General features: G+C 64.9%; 1 protein-coding gene across 1 annotated transcript; it reads right to left on the reverse strand.

Moving 5' to 3' along the window:
- Positions 1 to 4013: 4013 nt before the first annotated feature.
- LRRC47 (leucine rich repeat containing 47) lies at positions 4014 to 10655 on the reverse strand. The gene is made up of 7 exons (XM_080656858.1): positions 10001 to 10655; positions 7528 to 7968; positions 6526 to 6642; positions 5855 to 5970; positions 5285 to 5387; positions 4986 to 5075; positions 4014 to 4890 (listed from the first exon to the last, which is right to left on the reverse strand). The coding sequence occupies exons 1-7, from the start codon at positions 10616 to 10618 to the stop codon at positions 4648 to 4650; spliced, it is 1728 nt and encodes a 575-aa protein (XP_080512984.1). The 5' UTR covers positions 10619 to 10655; the 3' UTR covers positions 4014 to 4647.
- Positions 10656 to 12586: the final 1931 nt, after the last annotated feature.

The raw sequence follows: 12586 nt of genomic DNA on the forward strand, positions 1-12586 counted from the left end.
AGCCGGGCTAGGTTGGGGCTGACTTTCGAGGCACCGGGGCAGCGGGTGTGGCTTTGGGGCAGCGCCCCCCGCCCCCCCCCCCCCCCGGCTGGTGTGGCAGGGTATCCAGGTCACAAGGCAGCTGCCACTGGCCCGGCCCTCACAGGAAAGCAGAAGCCTCCCCCTGCGGCCCCCCCATCCCCCGCCCCCCCACCTGGTCCCGGAGAGCGCCCTGCCCACACCTGGTGACAGGATGGCAGGGGCGGGGGATCAAGGTGGTCTTAGCCCGGGTGTCACTTTGGGGACAGCAGGCACAGAGCTGCAGGGAAGATAAGAATTCTGCCCACAGGAGGGAAGGGGCGGTGTGAGGCCGGAGTTGGCCCGCCCCCTCCTGGGCCCACACTCCACCAGCTGGGCCTCCCTCAGGCCTGGGGGCTGCTCTGAGTGGCTGCCTCGGAGCCAGGGCCCTGGAATGCCGGCTCTGAGGCCTGGGGCAGGCTTCCTCCCTCCCTCCCGGGCCTGGGCCCTGGAAAGGGTGAGGACCGGCCTGGGGTTAAGAACTGCCTGGGGCTGCAAGGACTGCCTCCCCCCCCCCCCCCCCAGGGCCCTCTGCGCTTTTTTCAATCCTCACCTGAGGGTATTTTTTCATTGCTTCTTCAGAAAGAGTGGGAGGGAGGGAGGGGAAGGGGGAGGGAAAGAGAGAGAGAAAAATGGATGAGACTTGGTGACTGGTTGCCTCCCACACATGCCCTGACCAGGTTCCAATCGAAACCATGACCCTTCAGTCCTGGGGCCTAGGCTCTAACCACTGAGCTCACAGGCCAGGGCGCCCTCTGTGTCCAAGACCAGCTGGGGTGGGGGCTGAGCCAAGTCCTCCCCGAAGGCCTGGCGCCCCCAAGCCCCGGCTCCTCCCGTGGGCCATGCTGGGGGAGGGACTGGAGAGCTACAGGCCAGAGCCCAGCCACCAGGCTCCCTCCCTCCACAGGCCGAGCAGTGGCCAGCCGCAGCCCCCTCCCTTCCCCCTCCCTTTCCTTCCCGACCTCCCGAGGTGGCTGGGCCTTATCGGTCAGGGGTGGGCAGCAGGAAGCGGTCATCGGCCCTGGCGGTCATCGGCCCTGGCCGGGGCGCCCGAGGCCCAGGCTGGGTGGACTCGCGCATTCCTGAGACGGGTTCTTGGACTTGCAGCCTCGGGGCAGGAATGTCCACTCGGCCCCTCCCATGTGACTGGGCCAGTGGCTTACACTCGGGTCCTGGTCACCTCGGAAGGCAGAGGAGGTGTGTCTGCCTTAGTGTCTCTCCACCCTCCCCGCCCCCAGGGAGACCCTCCCCCTGAAAGCACCCCTCCCCTCACTGTCCACAGGGTCCTGCTCCCCCCCCCATGGAGCCCCAGGGCCCCAGTGTGCAGTACAGCAGGTGGGATGAGGTCAGTGTGGGGGCTGTGTCCAGCCCGGAAGAGGCCTCCTGCTGCGAGAGGTGAGTGGGGAGCAGCCCACCTGTCCCTTCTGCCAGCCTCCGCTCCACACCCCCTGGGTGCCCCCCTCCCCTGGCACCTGAGCAAACCTGGGCCCTCCACCTCTGCTTCCTGCGGGCTCCCTCCTGTTGCCCACATCCAGCAGAGCGCCCCAGCACCCCCCACTTCCTTTGGGGCCCACCTGCCCTGGGGCTACCTCCCCCCCGCCCCCCCGCCTGCACGCAGGGGCTCATGCGCGGCCCTCTCACCCTAGGCTCTCCCGGAAGCTGTGCGCGGGCAGGCTGGGCGTCACCATGAGGATGCTGGGAGGCCTGGCCCTCTTCTGGGTCATCTTCATCTTGGGCTACGTCGCCGGCTACTTCGTCCACAAGTGCAAATAGTGCCGGCCGGCCACGGGCACAGGCCCCCCCACACACATCCTATACAGCCTCCCCCATACATGTATCTGTATAGACCCTCCCATATACACACATCTGTATACAGACCCTCCCATATACATGCATCTGTATGAACTCCCCCCATATATACGCATCCCTATACAGACCCAACACACATCCTATACAGACCCACATACACGCATCTATATACTGACACCCCCATATACACACATCCCTATACAGACCCTCCTCTATATACACGCATCTGTATACACCCCCCCCCCCATACAGAGGCCCCAAGAGCGTTGAGGAGCCGTGTGCGCCCCTCTGCCCACCCTCCCAGGGGCCACTTCCCAGGCAGAGCAGGGAGCGGCCTCGCCCCTCACCCCAGCCCACCCCTTCTTTCCGTGGGCTGTGCTCCTCAGGGCGGCCCGGCAGGAGGGGACGAGTGTATCACTCATTAAACGTCTGGTGAATGACATGATGGCCATGGTCCCCGGGCCAGGCCTGACTTGGTGCCTGTCCAGCTGGAGGGCACCTGGACAGCCGTGAGGGGCCTGTGGCGAGGGCCTGCCCCGTGCTGGCTGCCTGCCCCATGCTGGCTGCCCTCCTGGCTGGGCCTGAGGGCCGGACCTGCTTCTGTCCCCTGGCAGGCATCTCAGGACGAGGGTGGGAGGTGAGGAGCCACTGTCCTCGTGGGCCTGTGTTAAGTCCAAGCTGCCTACAGGGGCACCTGTGGCTGGGTCGGGGGGACGTCAGGGGAGGCTGCGTCCAGGTGTCTGGCTCTGACCCCGAGGAGGGAGGTGGGCAGGGCTCCGGGTGCTGTGGGCCTGCTGTGGGGGGGCTCAGGGAAGCAGGTTACGGGCCTCAGGGAGGGTCCTGTCCAGCTCGGGTCTTGGCCTCCGCACCCTTTTGGCCACATCAGGGGAGGAAGGGGGGTGCAGCTAGCCCACCTCTCCCAGCCAGTCCCTCTGGCCAACCCAGGACAGGCCGTGGGGTGGGGGCTGTGGGAGGTGGGCAGGGGCACGGGCCTCCGTGGGGCCAGTCTGCTCTGGGGGTGCCAGGAGTGGCTGAGGGTGTGGACAGAAGGATGCTGGTAGCCCCTGTCCACTCCTCCCCGACTTCCCAGGTGCACTGCAGGCTCCAGGGCAGGGAGGGTGAGCAGGTGGCAGGTGACCCCCAGTGGAGCCAGCGCTGCCTGGGACACAAGGGCCCCCTAAAGCCTCCTCCCGGGGCTGACCAGATGTCAGGCCAACATGGTGCCCGCTGGAGCCGCACACCCGCGTGCAGCCTGTCGCTCAGGAGAGCCAGTGTCCCTGCCCCGAGGTCGTGGGGCCTGAGACCTGATCCCCCAGAGCCCCAGCTGCACCCAAAAGACTGGTCCCAGGGCCACAGTCCTTAGGCCCTTGCTGAGTTGCTGCCCGGCCTCTCCTGACAGAAGGCCCGGGAGAGCGGGCAGGCCCAGGAGGCAGGGCGGCAGGTGGGCCCGAGTGGCCCCGGGTGTTTTCGCGGACCCCCCGACCCCACTAGCAAAGCGGCCGGGCAGGAGCAGGCGCTCCCACTAAAGGTCGCTACGGACGCAGGACGGGGAGCGCGGCCCCAGGAGCAGCAGGCGGGGGCGGCTTCAACGTGGAGGTCACAGCTGTCACCATGTGCTACTGTGCCCAGGGGCCTGGAGGGCAGCTGGGCTGTGGCCCCCCTTCATGCTCCACTGTGACCCACGGACCCCCATGCCAGCCAGTGTCAGCCCTGACTGCCCGAGGTCCTGTAGTGTGAGCCAGGCCCCAACACAGACACCGCGCAGGCTGGGGGTGGGGGAGGGGGCAGGGCAGCAGGGAGAGCTGTTGCCGGCTCGCCATGTCAGCCCAGGACAACGGTGAGAGCCAGGTCGGGTCTCAGGCACCCACCACGTCCCGCAGAGCAGGCTGGCTGAGCTCACACGCCCCGCATACGTCTGGTTCTGATGGCTAAACACCCCCCCTCCCCAAACGGACAGATGGTCTGCAGGGTGGAGCCACAGAATAAATGGTGTCAGGGAACACGGAAGCTAGGAGGCCGCTCCCCGCTCCAGCCGAGCCTGACGGTGCAGCTGGCTGCGCAGTGTCCCCACGGCCGCTCCTGGACCCAAGCACGTGGCCCCGGGGAGGGGCACAGGCGTGTGCTCGCACCACACACGCAGACACAGATGGTTTCCTGCCGAGACATTTAAAACCAGAAACGCCTACAGTGTGAGATGCTGTGGCCCCACCACCTGCATGTCTGTCTCCCTCGGGACCGGGCCTGCCACCTGCTCCTCACCACAGGCTCGCTCGCAAACGGCTTCAAGTCCTGCTGACTCCTCACCCCGGCAGGCCCGCCGGTGCTCCTCCGCATCGCGCCCCTAAGCGTCCACCAGCAACGCTAAGGCGGTGACTGAAAAGCCCCTTTGTAAGAAGGGACCGCTTCGCCGCAGGCTGAGGGCACAAGGCCACGCGTGTTCGGTGCACCGCAGCCGTGGAAGAGGCGATGCCCACGGCGCAGGGCCGGCCGGGACGGAACGCCACGCCCACAGTCTTCCCGGGAGCAGCTGTGTCTCCAGGACCCCAGCGCGTTCTCGCGGGCAATGCGCTGCCCGAGTAACGTCATCCAAAGCCTTAGCGAGAGCTGGAGGCAGGAGTTTAAGCACGTGACAACATGGCACACCTTTACCGCAGAACCTTCCGGAAACTGGACAGAATGCAGACAGCGTGAAAACCGCCCAGGAGACAGGGTGACGGGTAACTCCGTGCCCCGTGTGTAAGCCCCACAGAGGGAGGAGCTGTCCAGATGTCCGGCGGCGTCTCAGCGGATGATGGTCACGTGGGCAGCGGCGATGTCCAGGTCCGTCTTGGACGGGTACACCACCTTCAGGTGCCCCTCCTCGTCCACCACCCGCACCTGCTCCACCACCAGGGGGGCGCTCCCGCCTCGCTCCCTGCTGGGCTGCCTCCTGGGCTCCCAGGGCTGTCCACAAGTGGCGTCCGCTTCGGGGTCTGAGCCCTCCTCTCTGTTTTCCAAGGTGTATTTGTTGATTTCTGCCATTTTCTGCAAATGACCTAGAGGTCAGAGGTGGCCCTGGGCAACGCCGGGAGACCCGCGTGGTCCTCTGCCCGTCGTTGCCTGGAGGCAGTGCTACTCACCAGGACGAGCGCGTCCATGATGTCTTTGCAGATCTGCAGACTTGTCGCACTTGTCACTTCCAGAAACAAGTCGCAAGTTGTTTTCTTAATCTTAAAAAGAAGCCAGGAACATTTCAGGAAAGAGTCGTTATCAACGGCAGACAGCAGCAACTGCAACACTTAATCTGGGAAAACCTCACGCACGCTGCCACTCAAGCCGACAGACGAGGGCTGTGTGCACGCGGACAGGGCGTGGCCCAGGCCGGCCATGCGCAGCCCCGCGTCACGTGGAAGACACAGGGACGCCCGCACCCACCCACCTTCGTCTTCTCGCTGTTGGTTATGGGCGGGAAGGATATGACGTCGCCGTCGGCGTCCAGGAGGCAGGGGTACAGCTCCTTCCCGTCCAGCAGGTGGAGGTATCTGCAGAGAAGCCGGGAACAGCGGAGCTGCCACAGCGCCCGCAGGTCCAACCGGCAAATCAAAGCCCCGACCCCAAGGAAGACTGGGGTACGTCCCACAGCTCCCGGCGCAGTGTCCAGAAACCATGCGCACGGGATGGCATCTGGGCTAAGGAGGCAGGGCCAAGGCCTGCGGTCATTTCCCGCCATGTGAGATCTGGGAAAATGCTGGGGGTGGGGCTCGTCTCCCTAGGGCTGGTGAGTGACTCGGTTCCCCCACCACCTGTGTCCTTGGTGCCGACCAAGAGCCACCCTCCTGAGGTGACAAAGGCTCCTCAGAAGTGGCCACCCCCACGGCCACGCCACACGGAGCACCGCCTTGTACCCCACCCCGGAGGGAGGCCCCAGCAGGAGGGATGGGCTTCGGGGAGAGGAGCTTCCTGACTGGCAGTTGCCGAGATGGAGGACGGGGCTGGGACCGTGGGCCACCTGTGCAGGCCCGAGACCGCCTGCCTCTTCCTCTGCTTTCGGTGCTCCTCCGCCTCCAACTGCAGCTGCCGCACCAGGTCCTTGGCCTTGACCTCCTTGCGCCCCAGGGGGACGATCTTTGGGGTGAAACCTCAGGTCAGCTCACGTGGAAACACTCTGAGCCACTCACCCCAGCGGCCCCTCGCCCCGTCACCTTCTCGACGGGAGCGCCAGCTGTCCCACAGCTGCCATTTCGCCCCCATCACGCGTGCTCACATGTGCCTCAGAGGTCACTTAGGAGCCCCAAAACCCAAACACCCCGGCACGTCTGAAACTGAGCTTAACCTCGAACTCGCCCAACACAGCTGTGTTTCCAAGGCTACAGATCTGAAGGCCGAGGGGCCGCCAGGCAGGCCCGGGACCCTGCCCCCTACCCCCCCCCCCCCCGGGACCTCACACCTGTGAGAGGCCAACAGAACAGGGCCGGACCTGCCGGGACAGCTGGCCGAGGTCAGGCCCCACTGGGGGCTTTGCGAGGGGGATGCAAACCGGATGTTTCAGTTGAAAGCGAGTGAGCACATGAGGGAATCCCTTTCGCGGCCCCACTCCTGAGGAGCTTGTGCCCGGGCGTGAACAGGGCCCCTGCTGCCCCGGCACCAGCACCACCCCTCGCAGCCCCGGGGTGCGGTCACCTTGAGGTCCTGCGGCGGGCGGGCGGTGTACAGCAGCGGCCCGCGGACGGCGCGGAGGTCGTGGGTCGCGATGGTGGCCGCCGTCCTCTTCTCGCAGAGGTCCTCGTGCAGCTTCGTCTGCAACACGAGATCGCAGGTGGTCAGAGGTCAGCGGTCAGAGGTCAGCGTGCGCGGGCCACGTGGTGCCGGTGTGCCCAGGCCTGCGGGTGCAGCGCCGGAGGGGCGGGAGCTGCCCGCCCGCTCGTCACTGCCGCCTCCCGCAGTAGCCGTCTGGTGAAACCGTCCCCGGAAGACGGCTTCTTCCCGTCACCAGCGGGTCCCTCGTCCCTGACGCTAGAGCACAGGGTTGGCGGCTTCCAAGAAGCCACGGAACGAAAACTCACGGCTGACCTCACAGCAGCACGCCTCGAATGCGACCCCTCGGCGTCTTCCTCCAACGCCCAGCTCTGCGCGCTGCACGCCTGCCCTGCCTCTGCCCCTCCTGACCGGTGCGAGCTCCGAAAGCCGCCCGCCCCCACGGCCACCCCAGGGTCTCCTCACGTCAGAGGCCTGCCTGTCATTTTAAAGGAGGGGCACGCAGCACGGAGAGACAGCCCATCCGGATGTTCATCTCCTAAAACCTAAACCGACAGCACACGACTCGCGTGGGAGCGTGCTGGGAGAGCTGCCGACTCCGACACCATCTCAGGTGGGACTCAGGGACTCCGCCCACCTCGGGAACTGGGGGAGCACCAGGTCCCAGGGCAACAGGCCCCTCAGAAACACGCTCCCCGTGAGTGCTGTGGCTGAGGAGCAGGACCCCGCCCGCACCGCAGGCACACCGGTTCTGCGGGTGCGAGGCACCTTGAGGAACTGAGGCCCAGGTCCCTCCTGCTCACAGCCCGCACTGCTCACCGACACCCAGAGCAGGGCCGCTGCACTCCCATTTCCCAGGAGGGGAAACCGAGGCACGCAGAGGGGCGTCTCCTCACTCCCACCCACGCGCCGGCCGCCTGCACCCACCTGAGAGGTGAGGAAGCGCTTGAGCGCGTTGCCCGTCTGCAGGTCCATGCCCCTCACGACGGCGCCCACGAGGAACGGCCGCACGCCCCGGACCTCGGGGCCGGCCGTGACGGTCAGCGGGGCGGGGTTCTCGGAGACGTGCAGCACGCGGAGCAGCAGCCGGCTGGCCTCGGCCACCTCCTCCTCCCCGCCCTCCCTCTTCCTCCGCTCCCTCCTCTGGCGCCGGCTCTCTTCCTTCTCGGGGTCAGCCCTGCCCTTGCACCTGCCGCGGCCCCCCGCCCGCAGGTACTCCAGGATGGACTTGGTCTGGCAGCTGCCCAGCATCTTCTCCAGGCGCCTGTCCTTCAGCTGGTTCCCGTGGAGGTTGAGCTCCTTGAGCTTGGGGCAGTCGGCCAGCTCCGCGGGGACCTCGCTCAGCCGGTTGTTGGCGAGGTCCAGCGTCTGCAGGGCAGAGAGCGCGTCAGGCAAGGAGCACCCCACGCCCCGGCGACGCGGCCAGGGGTCTCCATGGAACACCTGCCCTGACCTCAGGCTCCTCGGGGTCACAGCTACAGCAGCGTTTCAGGTGGATTGTTAGGTCAGAGAACAAGGCAGCAAGGGACGGGGGAACGCGCAATCTAGTTGTGACACGTGGTGCTTCAGGTGACAGCAGGTGCCCCACAAATGGTGCTGAGCTAACGGACCTCTCTCCACACTGACACGCAGGGCAGGGTGCACTCACAGCCACGGGCACATGGGGAGCAGGGCTAAGGCTGCAGGCCTGTGTCTGCCCGGAGAGAGGGGCGGATCCTGCCCACAAAACAGGAATCCGGTAAAAGGGGCCAAGGACGCCAGACCCGTCTTCAGTTCCCACGGGTCCAAGCAGCGGAGGGGCCTCTGCTGGTCACCCAGCCCGGGGCTGTCCCCACGTGGACGCCAGGCCTTTCTCCACTCAGGCTGGACTGGACAGGGCGTGGCAAGGCTGTATGTGCCCCCAGGTGACCTGGCAGCTCCTCCCTTCAAGAGGCGGGGCCTGCACCCAGCCCAGGAACCCTGGCCCGCAGCAAGGGTGACAGGGCCTGCTGTGAGCCAGGCTGCACACTGCCCGTGCGGAAGCCAGCCTGGCCAGCTAGCCCAGCTGTCCCCGCGACCCTGGAGAGTAGGGAGGGGCTGATGTGTCAGGTCAGGGCGGGCCGGTCTGCACGCAGCCCCGCGGGCACACGGCGGCTCTGCAGTCCCTGTACTGTCCAAAGGGGCTTTGGCCCAGTAGCTGGCAGTGACACCTGCATCACCCTCATCCCTGCACCACAACACGGCTGGCTGGGACGGGTCTGCCTCCAGGATGAAGAGCCAGCAGGGAAGGGAGGGGCCCTGGAGAGCAGGGGCGGAACGGCAGGCACTCAGGACCTAGGCAAACGTGCTGGGGCAGGAGGCTGAGCAAGGCCCTCCCAGGGGAAGCTGCGCTCCAACCACAGAGGCCGTGAAACCCATATTCGCTCCAAGGGGGTTGAACGCATGGGAGTGGCCCCAGCAACTGCCTGGACCTGACACACGGGGACTCGAAAGTGCTCCCTTCTCGCAGGTAACAAACCCCCACGGGGCAAAGCAGGCCAGTCTCTGAGCCTAGGCGGCGCCCCGTTCCCGCTCGGGACCTGCTGCTGGGAAAGGACCCTGAGCACCTGGAGTGCCACCGAGAGAGCCCCACCCCTGGAGGGGTGCAAGGACCAGTCTTTGTTCCAACAGGCGGGCTGCGGGCCCCTGGGCCCCGCTGAGTGAGCCCCACCTCCGGCAGCAACTCAGGAAAAAAACCCAAAAAAACTGAGGCAGGATTTTCTTTTTAACTTCAATTCCTCTTATCACTGGACAAAGGGTTTCACTTCAAAGTTTAACTTCTCTGTGAAACCTGCCGTGGGGGGTCCCACACGTGTGGGATGCTGGGTGACAGTGAGCACGGCTCCTGGCAGGAGGGTGAAACCCTGATGGAGTGGTCCTCGTCCTAGCCGGAAGTTTGGGGTACGTCTGTCCTGCCCATCCCTCCATCAGTCCCAGATGGGCAGCACCTCGGGTCTGGATAAGAGTCACTAAAAGCGCAGGCAGCCCGTGACACGAGGGTGCCACCCATCCTTCGTGTGCGGCAGCTCTGGCAGCGGGGCCCGTGCCAGGGGAGGGAAGCCCACTCCACACTCTCAGGTCTCCCCGGGGGCAGCCAAGCTGACGGGTCAGAGGCCCGGGGGTGGCAAGGCCAGGAGCACCAGAGGCAGAGTGCCCTGCCCGGGAGGGAAAGCGGTCAACCTCGCCGCCTCAGCGTCCTCGCCCCAGGTCCTGGAGTGGGGAGCTGGGTCTGGGCCACCTCCTGGGCACTCCCCGCTCTGGGGAGGGGAGTGGAAGAAGCCGAGGCCTGGGTTACTTGGGGGAGAGGGGACGTGGGGGGACGCATCGCTTCCCAGGCCCGGCGCCCAGCCCGCCCGCCCGCCCGCCGGGTCGCCCTGCTGACCTTGAGCGAGGCCAGGTGGGCGATGTCGGGGCTGAGCTCCCGCAGGCAGTTGTCGGCGGCCGCCAGTTCGCTGAGCAGGGGCAGCGCGCCAGGAAGGAAGAGCTCGGCGGGGAAGGAGTCCAGGCAGTTGCCGGTGAGGTTGAGGGTCTGCAGGCGCGGGGCGCAGCGTGCCAGATCGGCGGGCAGCTCGCGCAGCCGGTTGCCGCTGAGATTGAGGGTCTGCAGCTGCGGGAGGCCCGGCGGCTCGGCGGGGCCCAGGCCCTGGCCCGGCGGCAGCGCTTCCAGCGCGTTGCCCGACAGGTCGAGCACGCGCAGCGCGGGCAGCGGGCCGAGCTCGGGGCAGAGGCCGGGGCCCAACGCGTTGCGCCGGAGCACGAGGCTCTGCAGCTGCGGGAGGCCCCGCGCCAGGCCCGGGCCCGGCTCGCGCAGGCTGCCGCAGCCGCTCACCTCCAGGTAGTGCAGCAGCGAGAGCGAGAAGAGCCGCGGCGGCAGCCGCCCTCCCGCCGCCCGCACCCGCTCCTCCAGCGCCGGCCCCGTCAGGAGCAGCTCCCGCCGCCGCTGCCGCTCCGCCAGCTCCAGCTCGGGCCAGGCCTCGGACACCGCCGCCGCAGCCGCCATCTCGCTGCCGCTCCCGCAGCCCGCGGGGCGCTTCCGGCGTACGCGGCGTCACTTCCGGCGCTGACCGGAAAGAGCCGCGGGCCAAGCGCTCCGGCGCCCGGACCACCTGGGCGCCCGAGGTTCCGGCCGCGCCTCTGCTCCGAGAGTCCAGCGCCGGCCGAGGGCCGCCTGGCCCCGCCTGGCCCCGCCTGGCCCCGCCTGGCCCCGCCTGGCCCCGCCTGGCCGGAGTCCGCACCATGGAATCGTCCGCCCAGAGGCTGTGGGGAGCAACAGGGATCGCCCCGCCGTCCCGGGGCCGTGGCTGGGACCCTGTGACAAAAGGCAGAGTGACCAGCCCATGGACACGTGCACCTCCCGACCCATCGGCGATGACCGGGGAGAGCGAGTGGCCCCAGGAGGCTTAGAATACGGGCTTCGCCGCTGTCGTGGGGGCGGGGCGGGAGGGCGGCCGGTGGCGCACGTGGTCTTTAGGAGTGAAGGGGTGACAGTCTGTCGGGTGCTGGGTGCTGGGTGCTGTCACCTCCAGGCCCCTCCTGACAAGGGCGCGCCTTCCTGGCCCACGACACGGGAAGGGGTTGGTGGCAGTGGGCTCCTTTGGGAGGGTGTGTTTGGGGCAGCTGGGGTGCTGAGAAGGCGTCCCCCGCATTGGCGGGTTTCCCAGAGCCCATGGGTCAGAACCCGTACCCCAATCCGGCAAATTTGGGGTGTCCTGTGGTGCTTCCCGCCAACGCGGTACACAGGACATGGATGAGGCCGCTGCCAGGAGATAATGGCTGCTGTTTATGGAAACTTTAAAAGCGGTGCCGAGTCCACTCCAAAAGGTGGTGCACAGCACAGCACAGACCAGCCGCACAGGCGCTGGGTCACGATCAGGGCAGGGCGGCGGGTGGGTGCACCCCGTCCCCACAAGCACGTGAGGGATGCCAGGTGCTGAGGGCACCAACGCTATGACGTCACTGGAGATAGGTAGGCGTGTATCTTTCCATCACGCCCTCATGGACCACCGTCCGCCAGTCCTCCCCAGAGGTCATTGCGCAGCACACCTCCCCCCCCCCCAAAAAAAGTAGGATAAGGCATTTGGAAGTAATTTTTGCCGTTTTAAGCTGTGAGACCCCAAGTTTCAAGTTAGTACCTACTTGTGTAAGGAAAAAGCTGTACATAACTTAAAACAGAGACAAGTGTAAAATTACCAAAGCAGATAGCTTAACCCCACCCCACATTTACAGAGAAAGCGCTGCCACCTTCCTTATTTGAAAAGCAAAGGCCTCACTGGTTGGAGGGAACAGGAGACCGGGCTGAGACCCTGACACCCTGGCTTTACTCCACAGGATCATCGTGGTCAGTGACTTCCTCTACTTCATCTGTAGTTTAAAATCTTTTCGCTTCAGCAGTAAATCCACTTGGACAAATAACTTATTTTAGGACCAAAATCTGTCCTGGCAACTTACCATTCAGGCCCCGGGTCAGCAGCCCGGCCTGCCCTCTGAGGTGCCTGCCGGCCATACCTGCATGTTTTCAGAGGGAAATAGAACCTACAAACTGCTTTTAAATCATCGAAATAAAAGTGAAATGTTTAGTGACCTTTTTATTATATGAATATTCTTGGGGTGAATTACCTAAGGCTGAATAGCAACAAAAATATATTACTCAGATATTTTATAATTCTGATACCTGAAATATAAGAAAACTAGGCTGCTAAAACATTAAAAAATGGCGAGTTTTCATGGAAAGTATTTACATTTGTATTCTAATGCCAATTTATACATATAATTCTTTTAAGTTAGATTGATAGGCTATTCTGAAATATGAAAAGAACAAATATTGTTAAATACCCACAACATATTCATGAATAAAAATTCAACTATTAATTACTATTCCAAATCCAGATGCTACTTAAGGCCGACAGAGCTCGCAGTTCCTTTTACATTTTTACCCCGATTCTTGGTTCAATAGGACATGACTCTGTGA

The sequence above is a fragment of the Plecotus auritus genome, assembly GCF_963455305.1.
Source record: "Plecotus auritus genome assembly, chromosome: 2".
In the NCBI taxonomy this organism is placed as follows: Eukaryota; Metazoa; Chordata; class Mammalia; order Chiroptera; family Vespertilionidae; genus Plecotus; species Plecotus auritus.